The sequence below is a fragment of the Barbus barbus genome (genome assembly GCF_936440315.1).
Source record: "Barbus barbus genome assembly, chromosome: 7".
In the NCBI taxonomy this organism is placed as follows: Eukaryota; Metazoa; Chordata; class Actinopteri; order Cypriniformes; family Cyprinidae; genus Barbus; species Barbus barbus.
Window position 1 is genome coordinate 5,391,807 of NC_136735.1, and position 27,950 is coordinate 5,419,756.

The 27,950-nt window shown below is 39.2% G+C and overlaps 2 protein-coding genes across 7 annotated transcripts; both read left to right on the top strand.

Annotated features, from left to right (window-relative positions):
- Nucleotides 1-681: 681 nt before the first annotated feature.
- LOC306873176 (mitochondrial adenyl nucleotide antiporter SLC25A23-like) lies at nucleotides 682-14,148 on the top strand. 3 transcript variants are annotated; one of them, XM_079422274.1, is made up of 12 exons: nucleotides 682-1,277; nucleotides 6,557-6,683; nucleotides 7,485-7,572; nucleotides 7,652-7,763; nucleotides 7,853-8,011; nucleotides 9,457-9,609; nucleotides 9,688-9,801; nucleotides 10,645-10,812; nucleotides 10,890-11,040; nucleotides 11,350-11,510; nucleotides 11,731-11,754; nucleotides 13,034-14,148. In XM_079422274.1, exons 1-12 carry the CDS (start codon nucleotides 1,086-1,088, stop codon nucleotides 13,154-13,156), a joined length of 1,572 nt encoding a protein of 523 aa, XP_079278400.1. In that variant the 5' UTR covers nucleotides 682-1,085; the 3' UTR covers nucleotides 13,157-14,148. The 3 variants fall into 3 exon arrangements, with proteins under 3 accessions (XP_079278400.1, XP_079278402.1, XP_079278401.1); XM_079422275.1 differs by having other exon boundaries at nucleotides 958-1,277; nucleotides 6,560-6,683; XM_079422276.1 differs by lacking the exons at nucleotides 11,731-11,754; nucleotides 13,034-14,148 and having other exon boundaries at nucleotides 11,350-11,643.
- Nucleotides 14,149-14,882: 734 nt separating this feature from the next.
- LOC306872145 (far upstream element-binding protein 2-like) lies at nucleotides 14,883-27,580 on the top strand. 4 transcript variants are annotated; one of them, XM_079420568.1, is made up of 18 exons: nucleotides 14,883-15,076; nucleotides 16,466-16,571; nucleotides 16,658-16,711; nucleotides 16,846-16,882; nucleotides 17,863-17,921; nucleotides 18,348-18,419; nucleotides 18,517-18,574; nucleotides 18,654-18,819; nucleotides 19,555-19,653; nucleotides 19,783-19,878; nucleotides 19,960-20,062; nucleotides 20,144-20,265; nucleotides 21,546-21,845; nucleotides 21,919-22,028; nucleotides 22,132-22,205; nucleotides 24,130-24,330; nucleotides 25,114-25,292; nucleotides 26,501-27,411. In XM_079420568.1, the coding sequence occupies exons 1-18, from the start codon at nucleotides 14,990-14,992 to the stop codon at nucleotides 26,507-26,509; spliced, it is 1,932 nt and encodes a 643-aa protein (XP_079276694.1). In that variant the 5' UTR covers nucleotides 14,883-14,989; the 3' UTR covers nucleotides 26,510-27,411. The 4 variants fall into 4 exon arrangements, with proteins under 4 accessions (XP_079276694.1, XP_079276696.1, XP_079276693.1 ...); XM_079420567.1 differs by having other exon boundaries at nucleotides 14,895-15,076; nucleotides 26,716-27,580; XM_079420570.1 differs by lacking the exon at nucleotides 16,658-16,711 and having other exon boundaries at nucleotides 14,893-15,076.
- Nucleotides 27,581-27,950: the final 370 nt, after the last annotated feature.

A 27,950-nucleotide genomic window follows, 5' to 3' on the forward strand; every position in this document is an offset into this window, starting at 1 on the left:
TACAGCATGGACATTCATCTAAACTTCTCCTTTTGTGTTGCATGGAGAAAAGAGAGTCAAATGCATTCAGAACGACATGAGGGCGAGTAAACATTGACAACATTTTTGGATGAACCCTTTGAGGTGGTCAGACTGGTTTGTGCAGCATAGTTGCTGTTTTTGGAGGTAAACTAGGACTAACAGAGATGGTCTAACTCCAGCAGGTCAAAAACTGGCAAGCAGTTTAGCTGATATAGACCAGCTTGAACCAAAACGAAAAGTTTGGACAATCTAAGGATCTGTCATAGATAGGTTTTGTGATCCAGGGTCACATATGTTCTTCTGCTCACAATTCTGATCCATCTATGTGTCTGATAAGAGTCAGCAGATATGCTGAAAGATATTCTAAATATACTGCTGCCATGCAAACCCATGCACTTCCTCCTCCTAAACCTTATGAATTCTTCATGGACCCTCAGGAAGTGACTTCATCACCCTTGTGAAGAGAAGATCATGTTCCGTTCTGAATGACAGAAGATGCATTACTCAGGTCGTTGAGTGTGTGAGTTATTTGAGTGCATGTGCTGTATGTCATTTATCTGCAGAGACATTGGAGAAGTTGCTGCATTCAGTTCATTGCGCATGATTTAACACGGACCGGGATATTTTGGGTCATATGTGAGTATGTTGGCAGAAGGAAGCCCCTCCTGAGGGTGTAATCTGAAGCCGCTGTTGTGTCGGTGAGTCGCGGCAGCAGTAAGTCACTGCAGTGCTCGGTTTTCACGCGCGTATATGTTTTGACGCACATGGACAGAGTGGTGTTATCAGCTCGCCTTAAAATGTCGCAATGCTTGTGGATAAGAAACAGCTAGCGCCTGGGTATCTTGGAAGTACTGAATGCATGAGTGTGAAAGCTTCCTGGTTCGCGTGCAAAACAGCTGTTTGACACCATCTGCGAAACGCGAGCTCTCAGGACAAGACACGACGCGAAGCGGTTTGTTTCGCTAATAACAGCTCCTTTTTTGGACGCACGCAGAACGCGTCTTCCGCCCGCGCGGGCTTTCATCGAGATGTCTCTCCGAGGCTGACCGTGCGTGGAGAGCATCATGTGGCAGCGCGGATGCCGCTCGGGCTGGACGCGGGCGCGGTGCCAGGACAGCGGGGTCGACCCTGAACGCGAACGGCTCTGGGCCGAGCTCTTCGCGCAGCTGGATCTGAACAAGGACGGACGGATCGATGTGAACGAGCTGCGCGTCGGACTCGCCGCGCGGGGGATGTCATTGAGCTCGGTGGAGGAGGTACGGAAGAAGCCCAGTGCATGCAGTCATAACGGAAGGGTATTTATAGTACAGGATAACTGTTCGTTAATTCACAGGTTTATGATTTAACGTGGAGATAACGACCTGCACCTCCAGGTCACGTGATCATCTGAACACTGAAAGCGAAAATGCCGCAGTACGCGATAAGATCGCAGGCAGTCAATCAGATTGTTCCTGATGCTTAATATCAAGAATGCAGAGTGCGATTCGGGCCAATGAGGTTTCGCATCGCTACTCCGCGCAAGTCGAAAGAAAAAACTCGCGTCGCAAACCATATACTTAACGCCGATTTTTTTGTAGTACAAACAGTGTGAGTAGTGTGTGCAAAATTCCTAAAAGAAAAAGTGCACTTTAAATAACTGAATGATGCACTTAAATAACCGAAAAAACGAAGTGTGAAATGTTGGACTTGGTTGTGGCTAGAAGGGATACAGCTCTGACCGGAAACTAACAATGCAATTTAATTTTCTACCTATTAGATTGTGTTTTATTAACGTCTACACCTACCCCGACTCTAGTCTAAACCTACCCCTTACAATAATGCAAAAATTTTAAGTACTGAGTGTGACACAAATTGCGCTGTAAGTGTGCATGCTATTAATGACAAAATAACCTTATAAAATCCATATACTTATCCATGCATAAGTACATAATGTATAAGTGCATAGTTTATAGTGTGTCATTTGGGATGCAGTTAAAATTTTCAGCTATTTCCTGTGAATGTGCGAGATTTCCGGTTCATTAGTGCTTTCTTTAAATAACTAGAAGAATTCCACAGTGCAGTAACTGGTAAATGAAACAATTTCTGAAGGTTTTAAATTTGAAGGAAATTACGTTTCCAATTATGTGTAGCCGCTTGTAGTGCACTGCTCGCACTATTACACACTATAAAAATGGCTTAGAATAGTGCAGAAGTGCACAAAATGGGATAAACCTGTAGAAACTACAATATTTAATAGGCTATATGATCATGTAAACAGGATTTCAGGCTGTTGAGATTTCACTGTGGATAGACGGCACACACAGTGCTCCAGAAAGCAGACAAGCGACCAACCAAAAAGTCATTTGTTGCTGATGTTCAGCTCAGATTAGACAGATGTGCTGGAGCCATTAGTGAGAGTATACCCCATTACTCGCTAACATACTCAAACTCATAATGCTTCACATGATAAAAGTACGACTGCTCAGAAGGATTCTTGTTTCGAAGGCCTCCATGTCGAGGTCAGGAGCAGGGCAGATTGGAGCACTGTGTTGCAGCACTAATGAACCAGTTTATGAGCTTAAAAGTTAATGATCTCAAGGTCAATGGCAGGAACAGAGGAAGGGCATCAGCACCCGCTGGCATTAAATCAACATCACAGGGTCTCTAGCTGCCATCTGAAATTAGGGTTTACTGCAGACTAGCGTGTTTGCTAAGTCAAGAATCACTATTTTTTGCTCATACGCTGGTCTAGCCATTTGAAGAAACTCTTTACACTAAGTTGTACATCTCTAATCGATTAATTGTCGCTAAAGAAGTTAGTGATATAATGCCAGCAGGTCAAACCCCAAAAAAGTAAGGCATTACAATATTGTGTTACTCTATAAAAAAGTAACAAATTGCATTACTTAGTCACTTTTTCTGGAAAGTAATGCGTTATATTACTTTTGCATTACTTTTTGTCACCTGGGCTGGGCTTGCTTATTTATTTTAATAACAAAAAAACAAAAACAAAGGTTATATATTGGCAACTGTAAAGTGAAATTAATAATAAAGAAGTGCCTCTGTCTTTGCACCTCACTCCCAATTTCTCTCAAGAAGTCAGTGAATAAATGGGAAAACAAAGTAACTTACTTTACTTATTTGAAAAGTAACTCAGATATTTTCTTGTAAATTTAAAAGTAAAGCGTTTATTTACTAGTTACTTGAAAAAAGTAATCTGATTACTTTACTTGTAATGCATTACCCCAACACTGCTGTTTACAACATACTGTATAAATACAGTAGTTTATAGTTAAGTGATTAGACTATTGATCTGTTTGCCTGGGTCAGTCTTGTGTCATAATGATTTCTGAAACTTGATTAATGCTGATTTTGAGGTTTTTGAGTGCATGTGTTTGTATTTGCATTATGCATTAAATGGCAAGAAAGTACTAAACTTCACACATAGGCTCACAGAAACACACATGTAGGCTGCACAATGTGAAAAAGGTCAGCTTCTTGGAGTGGGTCCACGTGAGAGTAAATGTCACGTGACTGCTGGCTCACATAAATAAACACAACACACACATGGGTATTTTATAGACGTCTGCAGCAGAGGAGGATAAGCTAGTTAAATGAGTGAAATTATTGGCATAGTTGCAGCTTGATTTGCCCTGTAACATACCAAGGATTGTGGGAATAGTGTCTGGTTTGAATGAGTTTCCCTGTGCTGCAATTTGTGTGCATTTAAAGTAACAGTAGCTTTTGTCTGATTAATTTAAAAAAGTTCTGCTGAACTGAACGGTTCACTCTATGATTTATTATTTTAGTTAGTGTGGGTCAGTTTTTCATAATTTCCTCACCATAAAACACCAGAATGTACAATTCTCATGTGCACAACCCGGAGACCTGCAGCAAAATGCCTCTAATCCTCCACGTTTGCACAGCTCAGTACAAACACGTTCAGACACGCTGTGCTGGGAATCTGAGTGGAGCGACACCCTGGAAAAACATGTGGTGACACTTTTACGTGAAGTAAATCTGGTCAATGTATTCTTACCCAGATGCATGTTTATTTGCACAACTCTCTCAAAGTACAGAAATTCACATCAGAAAGATTTAAACATCAGTTATTTGACCGGTTTTTCTAGCAATTATGTGGATTTAAACACACTAATATAGTGATTAAGTGTCTATAAATGAATTAAACACATTGTGAAGCTACCGTTTTGTGCACTTGGCTTTCTGTGTTTGTACATTTACATTTATTTTGTTAATGCATTTAGTTCGAATGAAATGAACCTGTGTTAAGATTCAATGATTAACCCCTTAAAGGGTTAGTTCACCCAAAAATTATAATTCTGTCATTAGTTACTCACCTTCATGTCGTTCCAAACCCGTAAAACCTTCATACATCTTTGGAACACAAATTAAGATATTTATTATGGAATCTGAGAGCTCTCTGACCCTCCATAGACAGCAATGATATTACCACGATCAACGCACAGAAATGTAGCAAGGACATCGGTAAGGCAAGGCAAGTTTATTTATATAGCACATTTCATACACAGTGGTAATTCAATGTGCTTTACAAAAAAAGTAGTAAAATAGTCATTAAAAAAAATAATAATCACAATAAAAATAAGGAATTTAAAAAATAAATAAAATAAAAAATAGTAATAATAATAATAAAAAACAAATATTCTCAAACTTTGTTCAAACTCTTCTGCACTAAGTGAAAAACCCTTCCAAAACACCTAACTATTCCACTACTTCACCCCCTACTTACTTTGACCATCATATCTGACCTATCCGTTAAAACTTAGGGTGTGCCTCTGTCTGTAATGGTAGGAATTTAGAGCTGGTAGAGCGATAAACCTCCCTTCTAGCATCTCACATTCTCTCGGTATTTCTATACCTTCAAATGCACTATTTGCCGCTACGGCTCTTAGTGCCTTAGAGAATGCATTTTGTCCCTCCCCAGGACTGTGCACATCTCTCAATCTATAGATGTGCACTCGTACACCTTTACTGGATGGACTGGTGTGATATGCTCAGATTTTCTGGTTCTAGTCAGAATCCTGGCAGCAGCATTCTGGATGAGCTGCAGTTGTCTAATGGTCTTCTTGGGAAGGCCGGTGAGGAGACCATTACAATAATCCACCCTGCTGGTGATAAAGGCATGAACAAGTTTCTCCAAGTCTTGACTGGAAACAAAACATATAATTCTTGCAATGTTTTTGAGATGATAGTATGCTGATTTAGTTACTGCTTTGACATGACTACTGAAACTAAGGTCTGTCTCCAGAATCACCCCACGATTTCTGACTTGATTTTTAGTTGTTTGACCCCTAGAGTCAAGGCATGCATTCACCTTAAGAACTTCATCTTTGTTTCCAAATGCAATGACTTCAGTTTTCTCCTTGTTTAACTGAAGAAAGTTCTGGCCAATCCAAATGTTAATTTCATCAATGCATTGGCAGAGGGAGCCAATGGGGCTATAGTCATTTGGAGATAAGGCTAGGTAAATCTGGGTATCATCAGCATAGCTATGATAGGCAATTTGGTTCTTTCTCATTATTTGACTTAGTGGGAGCATATATAGGTTAAACAAGAGCGGTGCAAGAATTGAGCCTTGTGGGACTCCGCATGTCATGGCCGTCCACTTAGACGTATGCTCTCCTATACTCACATAATAAAGAGGTTATAAGTATGACCTGAACCATTTAAGTACCATCCCAGAAAGCCCGACCCAGTTTTCCCAGAAAGCCCGGTAAAATAGTCCATGTGACATCAGGGGTTCAACCGTAATTTTACGAAGCTACGAGAATACTTTTTGTGTGCAAAGAAAACAGTAATACCATCATTTATTCAACAATTCTTCTCCATCTTCTGCTATTTTGGAGAGTACCCCAGAACGTAATCAACGTTGTTTACGTTCAGCATGCGTGCACATTATGATATATTGTTGGAATCTTCTGAGTCTCAAGAGTCTTTTTGTGATAGGAGTAATATTGACATTTGTGACAGAAAAATGCATCAAAACAATATTCACTGTAGTTTGGATGGCACCCGGTATCTGTTTGTGGTATGACACCCTAAATAAAATCTCACAGGAACCTCAATTTGTTTTTATATCAACTTCCAATATGGAACATATCTTATTTAGAAATAAGGCTTTAATTTTCTATAAATTTTTAGAGTAAAACCTGTTATTTAAAACTTTATAACTTCTATAACTTAACTGTTACTTTCATATTTTGAAATAATTCCACTTCTGCAATAACCTGCTGATTGTCTAAGAGTCCAACTTAAGTCTGTTGATGAATTCTAACAGTTTAAGTCTGGACAGTGCACTTTCATGTATATGTTAAAAATTGTGGGGGGGTGACAGTTAAGGGGTCTGATTGCTAATGTTTGATGTTGGTGCTGTGGGCTGGTGGTTTTGCATGGTTTTAATGTGCTTTTCTCCTTCATTTGCACCCCATCCCACCTTTCCTAATGGTCCCGGCATCCCTCTTTCCCTCCATTTCTCTCTCTCCCCCCCTCTATCTCTCTGTATATGCCCTATATTCAGCAGGTTGTACGAGCTGGAGACGTTAATCATGACGGTCAGCTGGATTTTGAAGAGTTCACCGAGTATCTGCGTTCACATGAGAAACGCCTTAGACTCATGTTTCGCAGCTTGGACCGAAACAATGACGGTTAGTTTCAAAATTTAATTTCAGTTGACTACAGTGATATTTAATAGTTTCAGTTTTATTTAATAACACTGATCAGTGTTAATCAGTCTTAATTCACTGTTAGAATATACATAATTTTTATGTTCTCATTTTACTTTTACTTTAAGTTACAGATATGATAATTAAAAATATTTGCCATATATATCCTCACAATAACCCTACAATCTATCCCATTACATACCATAACATCTATAACCTTATATTAGCTTTAGCATGTGTGATCACTGTTAACATCTGTAGCATCACAGTACCATTAGTAGCTATGCTACATTAGCATTTTTACATTAGCAGCAATAGCATTAAAATTTGTGATTTTACATCACTGTAATCATCTACACCCTGATAGCATCATTAGCTGCTTTGCTATTACGTCTACCCTCAATTTAGCATTAGCATTTAGCATCCATACAGTTATCGACTCATTCATAAGAGTTATAGCATCAAATTAATGTTGTTAACAGCTATAACATTAACGTTAGCACTGCTACATCACTGTTAGCATACACCCTCCCTCACAGAAATATTAGCAGCTATGCTATTGCAACGCTCTTAGCGGCCATAATTCATTTTAGCACTGGTGCCTAAATACTCTTAACATCTATAACATCTTATTAGCATCAGAAGCTATGAAATTGCTGTTTGCACTTTTACATCACTGTTAGCATCTATACCTCATATTAGCATTAGCGTCAGTTCCATTAATTCAGTTTTAAGATCTGTTATCTCATATTTCAGTACAGTAACACATTGTGTGTTTTGTAGGTGAGCTGGACGTGGGGGAGATCCAGCAGTCGTTACACAATCTCGGCGTGGACGTCACGCTGGAGCAGGCCGCCAAAATCCTGCAAAGGTGTGTTTTTTTTTGTACTTAGCATGTGTGTAAAGTGCTTTTCAGGTGTGATTTTCTGACATTTTCTGTTTTGATACAGTATGGATAAAGACCATTCCATGACCATCGACTGGTTCGAGTGGCGAGATCACTTCCTGTTTAACCCTCTGCACAACATGGAGGAAATCGCTCGGTATTGGAAACACTCGGTGGTACGAAGCAATAACTGAGGTTTTCATGACTATAAATTGAGTAACTCCTTTCTTTCTGTAACTCCACTGTTGTGTATTTGTTTGTGTAGATGCTGGACATCGGAGAGCATTTGACGGTTCCAGACGAGTTCTCGGAGAAGGAAAAGCAGTCAGGGTTCGTGTGGCGGCAGCTGATGGCAGGAGCCGTGGCCGGATCGGTGTCCAGGACAGGTACCGCGCCACTCGACAGACTCAAGGTCTTTCTGCAGGTGAGACGCCGCTGGTCTGGGATCAGTCACTTTCCATCTTCAAACCATGAAACCATCTGATCTTTGATGCACGATTAATGCCAGTTTCCCGTTTAGAGTTTCCTTTCGAGGTTTGCTCTCAAGATACTTTCAAAGTAGCTCCAGCAATACAATCTAGCAAAAGTTGTGGCTTGTGTGAACGAGGTGTCAAAAAAGAAAGAAGGGCCAAAAATTACATGCCGAGATACTAGCAATATTTTTATTCTTATAAAGTGCAAAAAAAAGTGCTCAGTGCATGTTCAAATCAACAAACCTTTTATTTGGATACATAGCAAACGCATTTCAGGAATTGGGTTTTTTCCACTTACACATTCTATTGTGTGAACAAGGATAATAGAAAGATGAAAGGCGTCTAACTAACTACAAGCAAGTATTATTAAAATAATAATAATAATACAATTTTGAATTAGTTTTTATTTTTATATTTTATTTTAGTAATTTTGTGCTTTTGTAATTTTTATTAGTTAATTTTTTTTATTTTCTTTTAAATATGCCTATATGGTTTTTATATATATATATATTTTATTTCAGTTTAAGTTATTTTAGTATATCAAGCTAAACTAAAAGAAAATGAGAAGTGTTGCTTTGTCAACTAGCTTAAATGAAAACAATTTAGATTTTTTGTAAATTTATTTTTTCAGTTAATGTTTGTTTCATTTCAGGAAACAATTTCTTTTTCAGATTTTTTTTAGATTCAGTTAACTACTAAAGTTTTAGTTAACTAAACCCTGAACCAAACCAACCAGCTACATGGTGAATTATTACAAACTTTAATGCTGCTAAATACATAGTATTGTACCTTTGTCTTTTTGTCCGATTTTCAAATACTTCAATACTTCAGATCAATGAAGGAAAAAACTACAATTCTGTAAAGCATTGTGAATGACAGGAGAAATACGAAACTATGGATTTAAAGATGTTGATTATGTATATAGAAACGCATTTTATTTTTATTGCAAAATATGCATATTATGCAAGTAAGCATTTTAGTTAGAGTGCAGTGTGCTTTTGTTATGATTCTCTGATTGGTAGAGAGTCTGTGCAGAATTATGGGTAATGTAGTTTTCACCACTGTTGAACATGATTATTTAAAAAATAAGATGAAATAATGTGGGCTGATTGCTTCAACAAATGCACAAACCATCGATTAACAACCCTGGAGCTCACAGCAGGTCTGTCTTTAAAAGTTTATGCGTTACTATTAAAAATAAATTCCTCTGTGAATAAAATGAAATACACTTTTACTTTGTGAACCCAACTGTTGCACTCTATATTTTCAGCACCACACTGACCCCTGGAGGTCATCTAGTTTAGTTAATAGGTTTAGGTGTGTTTTGGTTTAATTATAATGTAGTCAGACTGAAGCTGTACATTAAAAATCATCTGAATTATGCTCTGATGGTCAGGTGCACGGCCAGAGCTCTGATAAGGGTAACGTGTGGCACGGTCTGCGTGCGATGGTGAAGGAGGGCGGCATCACTGCGCTGTGGAGGGGGAACGGCATCAACGTGCTGAAGATCGCGCCAGAGACAGCCATCAAATTCCTGGCCTATGAACAGGTACGGCTGTGTCTTTTACACTCAGCCCATGTGGACAGCGACTCAAAACTCAGCCCGCTTTTGTGTGTGTGTCTGCAGATTAAACACTTGATGAGAGGCAGTAAAGAGGGAGCAACTCTGAAAGTTTATGAGAGATTCGTCGCTGGATCACTGGCTGGAGCTACAGCTCAAACTGTCATATACCCTATGGAGGTAAACACACACACACACACATGACAGCTGGTTCCTGCACACCCTGAACGTCAAGGTCACTATTATATGTCAAGGCCTCGCTGTCATAACACACACACACGTCTACAAGTCTGCTCACATTACCAAAGGCCTCACGTAAAGTTCAAGCTCACTAAAGAAAGCGCTCTGCGTTCAGCGGCCCATTTAAGAATAAAGCAGTGAGCTGTGAATGGTTGTGGTTAATGGAGTGTGAAGTGGAGTCCTGGAAAGACAAAGAACTTAAGTAAAATAAAGTCTTTTGGAAAATGTTGGCATTTGCAGTGTTATAAATATAAATATATATATATATATATATATCTTTAAATAAATAATCACATTTATTAATAATAATCACCATAAAAAAATACTTGTCAAGAATATAGTTTATATATTTGTTAGGTAAAAAAAAAGTGTGTGTGTGTGTGTGTATATATATATATATATATATATATATATATATATATATATTCCTTTCATTTACAAATTATAAATTATTTTAATATTTATTAAAAACAAATTCTGTTTACCAAGGCTGCATTTATTTGATCAAAAATAATATAAAATAATAATATTTTTTACAATATTTAAAAAAAAATATTAAATGTAACTTATTCCTGTGATCAAAGCTGAATTTTCAGCATCATTACTCCAGTCACATGATCCTTCAGAAATAATTTTAATATGCTGATTTGCTGTCAAGAAACATTTCTGATCATTATCAATGTTAAAAACATTTTTTTTGTGTGTGGGAACCGTGATTGTTTTCATGTCTTCATGACTCTACATTGATTTTCTCTGTTTCTGTCTGTCTCTGTCGTTCTGTAGGTGCTGAAGACTCGTCTTACTCTTCGTAAAACAGGCCAGTATTCTGGTGTGGCAGACTGTGCTAAGCAGATCCTGCAGAAGGAGGGCGTTTGGGCGTTTTATAAAGGATACCTTCCCAACATGCTGGGCATCATCCCGTACGCCGGCATAGACCTCGCTGTCTACGAGGTGTGTGTGTGTGTGTGTGTGTGTGTTGAGAATGATTCCTTCATAAAGGCTCTCTCTGACGCTGTCTCCTCTCTCAGACGCTGAAGAACGCCTGGCTGCAGCGGCACACGGAGGGCTCGCCCGACCCGGGCGTCCTGGTGCTGGTGGGCTGCGGCACGGTGTCCAGCACCTGCGGTCAGCTGGCGTCCTACCCGCTCGCCCTCATCCGAACACGCATGCAGGCGCAGGGTGAGAGACACACACAGAATCAGACAAGAGCTGTGCTTCCTTCCCAAACTACAAATGTTAACTTGTATGGAAAAATGGATTATCACATAAAATATTTGAGAATAAAATGGTCAATTCATAAGAAACTGGTAAAAAAAGTATCACTAATAAAATATTACGTCACTGCAAACATGTGGGTTACCCCCCTTATATATTGTATTATTAAATAAAACTATAATAATACACTATTGATACAAAAATACCACTAATTCTGAAGGTTTATTGGTATCATAAGAAGTTAAGAAACTATTTCCTCTTCTGGTTCCTCAGCGTCGGTGAAGGGAGCTCCTCAGTTGTCCATGTTGACCCTCTTCAGGAGTATTGTGGCTCAGGAGGGTGTGGTGGGACTCTATCGAGGCATCGCTCCTAACTTCCTCAAGGTCATCCCGGCGGTCAGCATCTCCTATGTCGTCTACGAGCACATGAGGAAAGTACTGGGAGTGGGAACCTGAGAGAGAAAAATACAATCAAAGACTTGTTTATTTAAGCCTACAATATATTAAATCACTGGAGTGATGTTCACCAAAAAAAGAAGAACGATGAACTGAATCCAAACACTGAAATATGCAGAATCTAAGAGGTGCTGTTCTGACCCAATCCTGAATTACTGAGGTTCATGATGTGCTCTTCATGTGTGTTGTTGGTCAACAGGGCCCTGATATTCAGATATACAGGGTACGGCCCTCTGGATGCGGTAAAATGAACGCTTGCGTGTGGGAGACTGTGTGAGCATGTGCTGTACTGTACTGTGTATGTCTGTCTCTGTGTGTGTGTGTGTGTTTAACCCAGTGCACACTACTGAACTCCAAATGGGAATGGACAATTAACTAACTTCCTCCCTCTGAACTTACAGTACAACTGAAAGTGCCTCAGTTTCGAGAAACACATTTATGTTGTATCTGTGGTCCAGTAATATGCCTCTTCTACTGTACGGAAACCCTGTGTGCTCCGAAATCACCATGCCAACCAATCAAGAGTTCTAGAATCCTCAACTGAAGATTCCGTAACTCAGATCGAATAGTTCACCCAAAAATGAACATTAGCTAAAAATGTGCTCACCTTCAGGCCATCTAAGATGTAAAGGGGTTTGTTTTTTCATGGGATCAGATTTGGAAAAATGTAGCATTCCATCATTTACTCACCAATGGATCCTCTGCAGTGAATGGGTGCCGTCACAGAGTTCAAACGGCTGATAAAAACATTACAATAATCCACACCATTCCAGTCCATCAGTTAATGCATTGAGCAGCTGAAAGCAAAACAAATCAATCATTAAGGCATTTTTAACTTCAACCTTTTGTTTCCAGCTAAAATATGAGTCCTCTATCCACAATATTGCTTTCTGCAGTGAAAAAGTCATTTGTCTGAATCAGGAGAGAAATATGCACAGATCTAGCAGCCTTTATAGGTGAAAACAGTCTTGTTCTTATAAACACACAGTTTGAACTGGAGTTGTGTGGATTATTGTGATGTTTTTATCAACTATTTGGACTCTCATTCTGACGGCACCCATTCACTACAGAGGATCCACTGCTGAGCAAGTGATGTAATGCTACATTTCTCCAAATCTGATGAAGAAACAAACTCATCTACATCTTGAATAACCTGAGGGTGAGTACAGTTTCAGTTTATGTTCATTTTTGGGTGAACTATTCCTTTAACTGATTCTAAAATCCTGCACTGCGTCCCAATTTGCATATTATCCACCCTAAATAGTGTTAGGTCTCACTCATGAAACACATTTTTGTGTAAATTATCTCATGACAATTTATTTATACAGAGTCATTAATGCTTGTGTTTCATGAACAAGGCCTTCACAATAATATGCCAAAGGCGTATTTTTTCAGTGGAATTTTTTTGAAGCATGCATCCATGCATGTTTTTTTTTTCTCCAGCTAATGTTGCCCTCCAACCCAGTGTAAAGTTTCTGATGGTTTTCTTTCGACTGTTTCAGGTAAAGAAAAGTATGGAGGAATGCAAGGCAGAAGTTACCCCGGCAGTTTTTAAGTGTACTGTATGTGATTTTAACAAAAGTTATTTTAAGGTTATGATGTTAACACTAACAAGCAAACAGTAGATAAGTAGGATCGATACACAATTAATGACCCAACACTGGTGTACTACAAACTCAGTCAATCATACTACTACATCTTACTACAAACTCAAAGTGTTTTACTCTGTACTTTCAGTGAGTAGTGTAGGTATCTGAATTGGGATGTAGCCGTGGAGTTCAGTTTATAAAGCTGTTATCCTCAGTGCATGAGGTACTGTAGCCTACGGTTTGGAGCAGAAAGCCTTATGGGTGTTTGTTTTTGTGATCTTTAACTCATAGAATAATAGGACTAAGCAAAACAGACTTTTTGATAGAGTCACTTCTAGGTCAATGTACTCTGTGTTTTATCACTGACTGAGTTATATATTCAGATAGAATGCTTGCATGTGTTACAATAAAATAAAGATTCCCACACAGAATCTGCGCACTCAGATTTGCATAATTCAAGCATTATTTGTTCACAAAATTCTACACAAAATTGGATTTTTGTTTCTTTTAGGCTGTCCATTAGCACATCCATATGCTACTGCATTACTACATGTTCACAACACAAATTTTTAGCAAATATATATGCATTCTAGTCTGTCTTCTGGGAAAATGGACCAAAAATATTGATGACGTCATCCTGCACTCGCGGAGTGTATCCAATCAAGTGCTCTCAACAGCGCCAATGTCCTTCCCACTCAGCTGCGACAGACACTGGCTATTTAAATAATAGTTATTTACTAACCTAATTATGCCATCTCTTTCCAATAAATGCTAATGTTAAATGCCATGTTTACATCCATTCTGCAAAACTGACCCACGACTAGTGTGGGAAGTGTGAGTTTTATTTATTTTTTTGTGCAGATTTCATTTTCTAGTGCTTTTGTTTGCTAACATTATTACTGTTCTTATTTTGATGACAACAAAATCATGTATGGTCATATATTTTTGCTGTTCTTCCGTGTATTTTTCTTTGAAAGGAAACTAAAGTCTATCAAGAGAATGCATGTAAATTAAATTAAACAGTACAGAGTCTTTCTTGATTGTCTTTATCATTGTTATAACACCAGGGGCCTGTTTCATAAAACAAGTGCACCAAATAAACCAGGCTTATTTCAGTTAGTCTGACTTACTGTGCATTGATTTGGTTAAAAATAAGTCAGACTAACTGAAATAAGCCTGGTTTATTTGGTGCACTTGTTTGATGAAACAGCCCAGCTCATCTGTCTGCTGTGCCCTAAACACTTCGTAGGGTTTAGCTTTGAAGGGTGTAGGGAACCAAACAACTGTGAAGTGCCCTTCTGCGTCACGAGACGCCGTCATCGTGGAACGAATCAGCGCAAAGGATCATGGGAGCCCGAAGTGCCCATCAGTTGTACCCTTGGGCCCTTTGAAGTGGTCAGTTTTGAACACTTCGGTTTGGCACGGCCATGATTGTTGATCCCGTAAGGAACGCACCGTGTATTTTTCAATAACCCATAAAAATACCAAGAAAATGCAGTGAGCAGCAAGGTTAAACGGTCATGAAGAGCCTATTGTCTCTCAGCGTTTTCTTGAACCTCATTGGTCTATTTCGATGCGATTCTTAGCGCTGATTGGTTAGCTCTGTGCGTCGGTCAGCCCTTCTTAAAAACCGTCTCCACTCATTGGGTCAGTGGTCCAAAGCTCACGCTACGTCTTCCTCCAGCTGCACTCTGATTGGTCCTCACAACAGCCACTCATTTAGAACGCCTATAGGAGGCCGCTTTCAGAGCCGCAGGCTTTTAGTCCCTCCCATGCGTTTGTCTCGCTCGTCTTCCCGCGTCTGCGCAGCTTCGCCCGGCCTAGAGCTCCCCGCCGTATCCTGCACACTTCACCCTCCGCACGGACAGCATGTCTGAGTACAGCTCGATGCCGCCGCCCGGAGCCGGTGGACTCAAGAAAGACGCGTTCGCCGACGCGGTAGAGCGCGCGCGGCAGGTGAGAGATCCGCGTCTGTGGGTCAGCGCGCGGGCCGCAGCACATGAGCCGGCGTGCACCACAGCCGTCCGTTAGCACGAGTCGCGCTCGCGTGTGATTTTGAACAACAACAATATATGGTTAAATTATACCATTACAAACGAATACGGTAACGTTACATTGGTAGAGAAATGCTAGCACGTGGTAATAATACGGTGCTTCGGTATTTAGCGTGGTATAATGGTTATGTTCACGTACCATAGTCTTATACGGTAACGTTAGTCCACGGAGCAACATGGTAACGTTACTATCATTGTAAATGTGCACGAATATCGTATTAACGTTGTGTTTTTTTCCCCCTTCGGTGCCCTTATGAATAGTTCCATGGTAATACCATGTATTTGAACACGCACAATGCTATTACCATGGTATTATTGGGTATATGTTCTGTAAAACATGCTAGCACCATCGTGTCGTGCTAAAAACGGCGTTCACTCAAATCGTGGCAATTACTAGGCTACAGCAGTGGTTTTAGATAACTTAAGAAAACAAAACTAAGCTATTTCAAAGAATACCATGAAAAATAATAGTGTTTGTCAAAAAAAGCATATAAAAAGAGAAGAATCTCGTCCTGTAAATCCGCATATTAGACTTATTTCTAAAGGGTCACCGAGAGTTGTCACAGCACTCGCATATTATTGCTCTTTTGTTGGTTTTGATCGCTTCTGTTGTGCTCATTTGGAAAAGTGTCTGCTAAATGGTCAAATGGATCATGTGACACTGTAAACTGGAGTAATGATGCTGATCATTCAGCTTTGATCACAGGAAAAAATTACATTTTAAAATATTTAAAATGTACATAGTAAAGTGTTACTATTAAATTGTAATAAAATACTAGATTTTTACAGCTTTTGATCAAATAAATGCAGCCTTAGACTTATTAAAGTGCATATCTATATGGTAACACTTTATTTCGATAGTCCACTTTAGACATTCTACTAAGTAATTTTGCAACTACATGTTAACTAGCAGTCATTAGAGTATTAGTAGACTGCCTGATTAATATCTTCTAACACTTTATTTTGATGGGTCCACACAAGTTAGTTGCAAATTAATGAGAATTAGCTGACATGTAGTTACAAAGTTACTTAGTAGAATGTCTAAAGTGGACTATCGAAATAGTGTAGCCATCTATATCTCTATCTCTCTCTTGCTGGCCTTAAACTTAAAACAGTAGTTTATGTATTGCAATGGAAAAATTTATAATGTGGCATTAATAGTATCTCCTTGCTACTTAAAAGTACAATATATTACTCTTGGTTAGTGTTGTAACTTAATGCTGATTTTTCTGTGTAGTTTTGGTGTTTTTTTTTTTTTTTTCTTCTCATATCTTGTTTTTGGGTTTTCCAGATCGCAGCAAAGATCGGCGGAGACGTCACGGGTCCCCCCATGAGCAATAACGGCGGAGCAGAGAGCTATCCCTTCGCGGCACAGAAGCGATCGCTGGAGGACGGAGGTACGACGGCAGAGAGAAGCGCTTTGGATCTGTCCGTCTGACTCTCCTGAGATTGTTTTTGAGCTGTTCTTGTGTTTTCCCCTCAGATCAGCCTGAAAGTAAGAAGATGGCATCTGACAGAGACAATGCTTCAGCCCTGTGTATGGCTTTCTTTGCTGTTTTTATTTTTTTTTATTTTATTTTTTTTTCCTATAAACACACACACTTTTAGCAACTCGAAGCAAATATCGGTGTATTTTTAGAGCAGTGATTTTTATCCCTTTCTCATCCACAGCTATCGGAGCCCAGCTGGCTGCCCTTTCCCAGCAGAGGTAAGACAGTCTGATCAGAGCCGTTAACTTCATCGGAGTCATTAGAACAGATCTCAGATCTGAACCTTTGGGAAGGCAGGAATAACTACACAGGCCTGTATAATTAGGCTGGTTTTGGTTTCCACTGACTCCATCAGACGTGTTAAGCTAAATACAGGGGTGTTGTGGTGCTCTTGTAAAAGTTGGATTAGTTTTACCTTAAAGGGTTACTCCACTCCAAAATGAAAATTGTCAATCACCCTCATGTTGTTCCAAACCCGTAAAAGCTTAGTTCGTCTTCAGAACACAATTTAAGATATTTTTGATGCATTCTGAAAGCTTTCTGACCCTCCTATAGACAGCAATGAAATTAACACGATCAACATCCAGAAACGGAGCAAGGACACACAAAATAATCCATGTGACACCAGGGGCTCAACCGTAATGTTATGAAGCTACGAGAATACTTTTTGAACGCAAAGAAAACAAATAACGACTTTATTCAACAATTTGTCTCCTCTGTGTCAGTGTAGCGCCATTTTGGAGAATGTCCTCTGGACGCAAACAACATATGCTCTGTGTCAGCAGCACCACACGGACACGAGGTTACATCCAATCAAAGCGTAATTGATGTTAACCTCGTGTCCGTGTGGTGCTGCTGACACAGAGCGTATGCTGTTTGCGTTCAGCGGACATTCCCCAAAATGGCGCTACCCTGACAATATAAGTAAGGGCAAATTATTGTAAGTGAGTGATTAATGACAATTTTCATTTTGGGGTGCCGTAACCCTTTAATGTGGTGTCTTTAATACGTATCGCATGGCGGGCCACTCAAAAATCCATGTGAGATGTGCTGAGACTAAAGATGTCTATCTAAATGTATCGCATGAATTCATAACTTGTCTGAAAAGGGTTTCGTCCCGGCCACAAGTTACTAAGAACTGAACGTATTTGCCTGCTGGTACTTTTCCTGACTGTTGTTTGTTTTTGTCTCTTTGTAGCGTACGCCCCTCGACTCTCACAGAAGAGTACAGAGTCCCTGATGGCATGGTTGGGCTCAGTAAGTTCTGATTAAATGCAAGAAATTGACTCTCAAAATGATGCACACTTAAAAAAAAAAAAAAAAAAACACTATAAAAGTCAAAATGCCCATAAAAGGTAAAATCAATTTAAACTTACTTGAAAGATTAATTTCTATCACTGTTGTGAACTGATCACCACAGATTATGAAGAATATCAAAAACTTTAGGAGTCAGCTATCCACGGTAGTCTTTAAGATATCAGCACAACAAAATAACAAAAGGAAACTATCATCTAATTATCGTTATCGATAAAATCCCAGAAAATAGGGAGTTTTTTTTCTGGGTCCATATCGCACTCCCGTTAGGTTTAAAACCTGGATCTGATCATGTTGTTGTGACATGCTAAAATCTGTTTATTATAATAATTCTACACTCCGTGAATGATGGTTTGTGCCTGTTTGTAGTCATTGGTCGGGGTGGAGAGCAGATCAATAAGATCCAGCAGGACTCTGGCTGTAAAGTTCAGATTGCTCCAGGTGAGTCAAACACTGCTTCAAAAGAGTCAACCCTCTGTTTTTGATATTAGCGTGTTTATATGAGGCATGATGGAACATGTTGGTTTTGTGCGTTTAGACAGCGCCGGTCTTCCAGACAGGAGCGTCTCTCTCACCGGCCCCCCTGAAGCCATCCAGTATGTTTGTGCTTACTCACGTTTCACTGCAGTGTGGATCTGTTCGGTGGTGTTTTGACCTTTTGACCCGTCCATGCAGGAAAGCTAAAATGCTGCTGGATGACATCGTCTCTCGGGGGCGGGGCGCACCGCCCTCCTTCCACGAGTCGACCAATGGGAGCGGCCACATGCAGGAAATGATCGTTCCGGCAGGAAAAGCAGGGCTTATCATCGGTAAAGGAGGAGAGACCATTAAACAGCTACAGGTAAAGTTTATGCCTGTCTGTGAGTGCAGATCTAGAGGATTATGGGAAGTTTGGGCTTAGTAGTTATTATTATTATTACTTTAATACTTTTATTCAGTAGGGATACATTAAATTGATCTAAAGTTACATTTATAATCTTAAACAAGATTTTTATTTCAACTAAATGCTGATATTTTGAATTTTCTATTCATCGGAGAATGCTGGATAAAATTGTATAATTTTTTTCACAAAAATATTCGGCAGCACAACTGTTTTCAACATTGATGAACTGAAATGTTTCCTGAGCAGCAAATCAGCATATTAGAATGATTTCTGAAGGATTGTGTGATGCTAATGATGCTGAAAATCCAGCTTTTCATCTCAGGAAGAAATTACACATTACAATGTTAAAATAGAAAACTGTTATTTTAAATTGTAATATTTCCCAATATTACAGTGATTTTGATTAAATAAATGCACCCTTAGTGAACAGAAGAGATTTAAAAAGTCTAATTGATCTTAAACGCTGGTAAGTTATTACAGTGTTATGTTGTATGTTTCAGTATAATTATGCAGATAATTTCTATGAGCTTGTATTAAGGTCATAAGCTGTAAAAAAAAAAATTATAATAATTTTTTGCTGCTTATAGTTTTTGGACTACGCATTCCCTGAAATATCAAAACAAATCAAACATTAACGGGCAGTTTCTCTATATATTCTCTATATATTAACATATTAACGTGTTTGTGTTTCAGGAGCGCGCTGGCGTGAAGATGATTTTGATTCAGGACGCTTCTCAGGGGCCAAACATGGACAAACCTTTGCGCATCATTGGAGATCCTTACAAAGTCCAGGTGTGACCGTTTTCTCCATTTCCTGTTTCCATTCCTGATTTTGTCTTTTCTCTTTTATTACCTGTTGCACCTTCAATAAGCTGGTTAAGGTTTTGACGCTCAGGGTCCATGTCTGTCCTTTCTCTCTAGCAAGCGCGTGAAATGGTGGAGGAGATTCTGCGAGAGCGGGATCATCCCAGCTTCGACAGAAATGACTACGGCTCTCGAATAGGTGGAGGAATCGAGGTGCGTGATTGGTTTAATCATTTACATTGCAGCTTGTTTGCCATTTGAAATGTGTGATGTCGTCTCATTCTGATTGGACAGGTGCCTGTTCCGCGTCACTCTGTTGGCGTTGTGATTGGCCGAAGTGGAGAGATGATCAAGAAGATTCAGAACGATGCCGGCGTGAGGATACAGTTTAAACCAGGTTTGTTTGGACTATCAGGTTCTGACTAAACTCAATGTTTTGTTATTGTATTGCATAGCTTCATATTTCTTCTCTCTGTAGATGACGGTACCGGTCCAGATAAAATCGCTAACATAATGGGTCCTCCTGACCGCTGCGAACACGCCGCCAGTATCATCAACGAACTTCTGCAGAGCGTCAGAGTCCGAGAGGAAGGAGGAGGGGTGAGTGATGCTCAGATTCACCTCAATATATCTAATATGCTTGGAGTCAGCGCTCAATTAAATAAGGTTTTTTTTTTTTATCTTCTCCCCAAAATCAGTTGTTGCTCCCCCCTCTAAATTCCGGTCTTAATTTTTCTGGATTCAGTTTCAAACATCCAATTAAAATTTTAATAATTAAAAAGCATGTCTAAATTGAGATCATGAAACTTTCAGGTTATTGGAAGTATTTTTATTTTCATAACTATATTTTTAGGACCAAATGAAAGTGTTACTTTTTACTAAGCTTGTGTCTTCCATTTTAAAAATTCTGGATTTTGTTTTTAATGTTTGTTTTTAATAATCAAAAAGCATGTTCAATCAATTGAAGTCCTAAAACTTACTAACTTAATATTTTTAACTCCTATAGTAATAAAAGAAATGGCTTATTTCTCAGAAGTTTTGATTTCATTTTTCTGTTAAGTAACATTTTTATTCAAGTTATCTAATAGATTTTTTGGAGTGTTTCACCTGGAATAATTTCTCTCTCCATCTTAAATCAAATATTGAAATGAGAAAAATCTTTTGTTAAAAGGTGGTGTTTGTTTTCAGTTGTTTCCATTCTTACTCCGTTACTACTACTAATAATAATTAATTGCATTTATATAGCGCTTTTCTAAGCACTCAAAGCGCTCTACATTGTGAGGGGGGGGGTGTCTCCTCATCCACCACCAGTACTAATATTGGTTTCTTTTAAAATACATTGATCTTGTCATGAAATTAGCCATCGATGTGTAGAACATTGAATTTTGAGTAATTATTAAACAAGAATTTTTATTCAAAGGGGTGTACAACAGAGGTTTACTGATAATATTAAACATGGAAGAAATAGTTATATTGCTTAAGGTTATTATTACTATAACTACTACCTTTGCATTTCTGTGTATGATAAGGTAGTTTTTCTCAAATGAACTGATGAAATGCTAGTAAAGTGACTGTTAGAGCATCTCTGGAGATGAAGTTTGTGTTCATGTCCTCATAGTGATGCAGCAGATGCTGAAAACACAAACATGTTTGAGATTGTGTAGTAGACACGACCATGCCACCTATTCACACAGAAGCTTAAAAGTGGTCTTTTTGCAGTTTAATAGTGCTAATTCATATTGCTGTGTACAGCCCTAATTTTGAGTAATTTATTCTAAATTTGACATTCACTGACATTGTGTTGTACAGCTCGTTCCAGTTATATGACTGGATTCCATCTGTGTTTGGTTGCTTTGGTTAATCTCTGTTCTGTCCATCAGGGTCCCCCCGGTCCTCCGGGCACAGGCATGCCCCCGGGTGGGCGTGGCAGGGGGCGTGGTCCGGGTAACTGGGGCCCTCCAGGCAGCGAGATGACCTTTTCAATCCCCGCCCACAAATGCGGTCTGGTGATCGGCCGAGGCGGCGAGAACGTGAAGGCCATTAACCAGCAGACGGGCGCCTTTGTTGAGATCTCGCGCCAGCCGCCGCCCAACGGCGACCCCAACTTCAAACTGTTTACCATCCGGGGATCTCCTCAGCAGATCGACCACGCCAAACAGCTGATTGAGGACAAGATTGAGGTACCATAAACTCCGCTTTTGTGATTTATCTTGACGTGTTCGCTGGTGTTAAGTGGTCTGAATCTCCTCGAAGGGTCCCCTGTGCCCTGTTGGACCTGGACCGGGTGGGCCAGGCCCCGCTGGACCCATGGGCCCCTACAACCCGAACCCATACCAGCCCGGACCCCCTGGTGGACCACCACAGTCAGTACTGCTTTAATGTCAAATCGGCCTCAGGGAAATGGTTGACGTTTGGCTTCCCAGGTTTTGTTTGCGCATGTTGACAGTCGTTTCTCTGTGTTTTCAGCGGTGGTCCTCCTGGCGGTCAGTATCCTCAGGGTTGGGGAAACACGTACCAGCAGTGGCAGCCACAAGATCCCAGTGAGTTGTTTTGTATTGTCGCTTTCAGTGTTCACTGTTCAAGCTCTCGTGTCCATGCTTCATTGCATCCTGAATTCATGGATTTGTTTTTTTCAAATTATACTATATGAAGAAAATGCACTGATTAAAACGATGACAAATACTACCATAGTTATACAGGTTTTTTGTTTTAAAAAAAATACGATTGAAAGATTCAAAAACTTTTTGTGCCGCTTCAGTGATTTTAAAATGGAAATCTTTTGTAAAATATTAACTGAAATAAAACAACGCTGTGATTTCATTGAATAAACATGAGCGCTGCAAGTTCAAAGTCCAATGCTGCACTGATTTGTGTACTGCCTTTACCGGGTAAACCGTTATATTTCAGCCAAACGAGACACCTGCTGGCAGAGAATGAATCAGTTACCATAGGTTAAACTAGTGCGCATACGAGTGCCTTCTTTCACTGCATGAATCAGTCTATTAAAATACATTTAGACTGATCACATAATTTAAGATATGGGGGCAGAATATGTAGGCTACTAGAGCCTATATTTACGGTATATCATTTCATATAATCACACGAAGAGCGCCATTCTTTTCTCCAAAAATCAGCAATTTTACAAATGTGATTTAGATTTTATGCAACAGTTCAATAAACAAGTTAATATTAAGAGACTTGTGCTTTAGACACCGTATTTCCTGCTTTTGCTCTATTTCTACAACTAAAATGATTCCAAACAGCCACAGCACTGTTTTGTGTCTCTGAGCAACATGACGGTGATTCGTTCCTGAATGAATCGATCTTTTAAATGATTCGGTTCAATCGGAATGACTCGCTTATTAACGCTGACTTATTGCCACCTGCTGGCAGTTTTAATTTCACATTTAACTACTTTCTTTTTTTTTTTTTATACTTCCAAACATCAGTTTTCAACGTTTTATGTTTCAAATAGCAAAACATTATGCATTTGTAACTGCAGGTTAGCATTCTATGTCCCTCTGAGCTGCATTAAACAGTGTGTAAGTACATCTAAATGCCACTTCAGATGCATTGCAAAGAGAAATTGTTGATACTGATTTCATTTGCTTGGTAAGAGCCCAAATGCAAGAATTTGACTCAAAAGATGATGCACACTTTTAGAAAAAAATGGCTTAAAGGTAAAAATGCCCATAAAACTTGTTGGAAAAGATCAGTGATAGAAATTAATGTGAACTGAACACACAGAATATGAAGAATATCAAATAAATTCAGGAGTCAGCTGTCCATGGTTATCTTTAAGATATCAGCACAATAACACGCTCCGCAAAATATCATCTAATTATCATGATCGATAAAATCCCAGAAAATATCAAGATATAATTGTCAATTTCACACACCTCTAATTCATGTTATTTAATCTAAACAAGTTATTGATGATTGTTAAAATCAATATAATTAACACTCTTGAACTTGTATCTGAATTGTAATTTATGCTTTTGACAGTCATTTTACAGTCATTAATATGATATTATAGACATTGTCCTACCCTGCTCATATGGTATTAATTTTATTTGTGCAGGTCTTAAAAAAAAGGGTCTTAAATTTAAATCCTGCAGAAACCCTGAACAAAGTTACTAAAACTTTAGCTGAACCAGGTGAAAATATTAAAGTAAAAAATGTGTAATTGTACTTCAGTGATACTAAAATAATATTCCTTTTAATGTTGTTCCTGTCACAGTTTAATCCCTGATTACTAAATGAAATTGATTTCTATTTTATATATATATATATATTATATATAAAAAGCAGCTTCCTGCCCCCAAACGTTTGACCTTGAATTGGATAATTTGAATGTAATTTTCATTTTACGAAACATTCATTTGATCTCATTCTTCCTGAGGCTCCGCTCATCTTTGTAAGTTGCTTTGGTTCAAGTATCTGAAGTGAATCTGCTTCTCTCAGGTAAAGCAGCGGCGGATCAAAACGCTGCATGGGCGGCTTATTACGCACAGTACTACCAGCAGCCCGGAGGGGGTGCCATGCCTGGACAGACGCCTGCGGCCCAACCGGCTGCTCCCGCTCCGGCTGACCAGAGCCAAGCTGCTCCCGGAGCCGCCCAGCCCGACTACACCAAGGCCTGGGAGGAGTACTACAAAAAGATGGGTACTAGCGCTCGTTCCTCATTGTGTTTAGGAAAGATAGAGTAGAGAAATGCATGTGAATGAATCTGCTGGCTGTTCTGTTACAGCTAGTGGTCGAACGATATATCGGCACATTTTTCAAATATCTGCATCGGCTGATAAGTTTCTGTTTGGCCGATGTGTTCGGGGTGGGACTTTTTTGACGGTGCTACAAAAGGCAGCACCTAAGCACACAATGCTCACATTCTCCCTCTTGTTCTCTGTCATCGTTAACAGTTCTAATACGGATTGAATTCGCTCTAATAATCCGATTGAACTGTTAAACAAAGGAATTAAAATGTATACAAGTATTATAAAGATTGATTTTATATTATTAGTAATGGAAAGGCAAACACAATACTTTCTCGTTTGCCGTCAGCATTCAACAAATACGCATTTTTATCATTTTAAACGTCTTTGAATGACTAATGAACATTCAATTTCACAAACCTTGCAGACTTGGTCGAACCCAGCTGTGAGATCTTGTGAAGTGCATATGTATCCTGCGTGTGCTCTGCGTGGCGGTCAATCTGTGTGAATTAAATGCATACAGAACTAGAACACACACAATTTAAAAAAAATTTTTTTTTATCCATTTTCAAATGGTTTCAAATTTCTTAAATATTAAAGTAAATGAAATTATATCAGCCATCGGCTACCCTGCTTTCCAAGATTTCTGCATCGGCTGTCGAATAAACCAATATCATTCGACCACTAGTTACAGCTGCGTGTTTTTCTGATGAATCTCCTCTCTCCTCTCCATCAGCTGCAGCAGGAGGAGGCGCTGCTCCCGCCGCAGGAGGAGCTCAAGCCCCTGGAGCCGCAGCGGCGGGACAGACTGACTACAGCGCCGCATGGGCCGAATACTATAGACAGCAGGCTGCTTATTATGGACAGACGGGACAGGCCCCGGGGCAGCCGGGCGCCACACCGCAGGGCCAGCAGGTACACACGCACAGACACACACAGACAGTTCACTAGGATCTAGTTAATGAGAGGCATAATAACCACCAGCTTGAATGGTTTTGGGACATAGAGATAACGATGAGTTAATAATATCGAGAAGCGGTTCTTCTGCTACAGGTAACAACTCTATCAGTAGTTTAGTGGGTACATCTAATAGACATGTTGTTGGCTTAGATGCAGTGATTTAAGTTTATATAGCTCTTCCTGTCCTATGAGCACAGCGGTTTTTCTTTGGGTGAGACGAATGGAACCATATTACAAGACGATGTAGATCCTATATTTGTTGAAGTATTTCTGATGTTATCTATTTTATCAGTCAAGAAATTCATAAAGTCATTACTATTAAACTGTGAGGGAATATTTAGTTTGGGCGGCGTCTGGTTATTTGTTAATCTAGCCACTGTGATAGAAAATAACCAAAAGAATCCAAGGTTTTTATTTAATGAAATTGCGGATATGCTCAGTCCGGACAGCTTTTAGAGCCTGTTTATAGCTGGACATACCGTTTTTCCACGCAGTTCTACAAACTTCTCCATTTGCGCTCAAGAGTTTCTTTCTTGAGAGAATGAGTATAACTGTTGTACCATGGCGCTGTACGTTTATCTCTAATCTTTAATTTAATACATTAGAAGCTGTTGCCCCCATTAGAGAAGATTGTGCCCATGTTGCTAGTCATTTTGTCTAGTTCATGTGTGTATTGATGGGTACACAGATTCACAAATAACCTGCCTGGTTAATCTCAACTGCTCTGTCTTTGGTGGCTGGAACAATAGTTGTGCCCGGACAATAACTCGGAGCCATATAGTTAATATCAGTAATAAGCAGCATGCAAGCTAGTGGTCAGTAACATCGTCACTTTGAGGTACTATATCTATATCACTAAGATCAATTCCATGCGATTTGATTAAATCTAGCGTGTGATTAAAACTATTGAGTGGCCTGGTGACTTTTTGCTTGACTCCAAGTCTGTAAACGCAAGTCCTAATGCATTTATATTATTGACGTGAATGTTGAAGTCTCTGATCAACATTAAGCAATAGGTCTGAAAGAAAATCTGCAAAGTATTGTACTTCAAGTTGAAGTTTTTATTTTCTTTATTATTATTTAAGCTTTTTAAAGGCATAATTGAAAGTTATTTCAGTGCTCTGTTCTGTTTCCATGTGCAGTGATTTCTCGTCTCTCCTCAGGCGCAGTGAGGCGACTGTTGTTGATCTCTCGTCCGTCCTGCTCCTTCCCACCATCCTTTCCCTCTCCTCTGACTAAAGGACATCTGCTCTTCCTGTTTTATTTTTTTCTTCTCATGTCCAGCTGAAAAGCTCTGTGACTCTTTCTCCTCAGAGGCCGGATTTATGTCTTTATGAAATGTCACGGCTTTTGCAAACGCTCTTGTTTCTCATCCTAGTTTTTGCTGGATCCACAAACGCTGATGGACTGAACTCAAACTCTGCCTTCCCCTCCACACACGCTTCATCCCTCCTCTTCCTCGCATCAGTGTCACTCCAGGAGACACAAGGGAATGCTTCTGCTAACTTCCTCACATGAGCGTGCACTTCCTGTTTTTGCATTAATGTTTTTTTTAAGTATTTTTTGAGAAAATGGATCCATTTAGAGGAAATCTTCAGGTGTTAATAACTACTGTTTCAAACTCAATGAGTAACCATGTCTTTTTTTTAATGCCATGTTTTTGCTTTTAGTCCTTTTAATTTGATTTTGAGCTGGAACATTCCCATTGTTTGCTCACTTTTTTTTTCTTTCTATTCATGTAGTGAGTTTCTTGTAATGTGATTAATGTTTCTCCTGTGATATCAAATGGGGTTTCAGTGTGTGTGTGTGTGGGTCTCCATGTCCCATGTGTGTGTGTTCTGGTACTGAAACTCAAGCAATGTGTTGCTCCTCACTCTGTGAAATGAGGGTTTCTTTTCTCCCCCCCTCCCCCTCTCTTCTCTTTTCCCTCTCTTCTCTTCCCTCCCCAAGTTATTGAAAGTCATGATGTTATAAAAATATAAATTGTTTGCTTTTTTTTTTTTTTTTTTTTTACTGCTTGTTTTTAAACTACAAAATAAAAATTACAAAATCCTCATCTGATCACATGACCACTGTTCAGTCTACTATTGCTTTTGTTGACGGCCTAATTTTTGAAATGCAAGCATTGCCATTACTTTTGCTCCAACTTGATTAAAGGCTGTGGTAAGAAAGTAAATGCAATATCCAACAATATATATATTTATTCTCTGCATTTCAATGCCAATACATGAATGATATTCCAGAGAAAGGTTTGAATATTTTTTTTTACTCAGATCACAGCCGGGACTTCAAGTGCATCAACATCAGAGAACAGCAGACACTTGAAAAAGTGTCCGTGTCAGTTTAGTGAACAATCTTTTGGAGATTAAAGCACAGTATTTACAGTAATAATCTGAAATATTTAAGTGGGTGGGCCTACATAAAACAGTGGGCAAAGTGTAGCGTATGAAAAAAATGCATGTCAAATTACAAACAGAAAATACAGCAGGTTCTTTAAGGTCCACAGTACTTCTAAAGCATGCATTAACATGAATGTTCATTTCAAAATGTACTAATACATTAAATTAAAAGTAGTATCTGTTAACATTTGCACCGTTAACAAAGAAACACTAA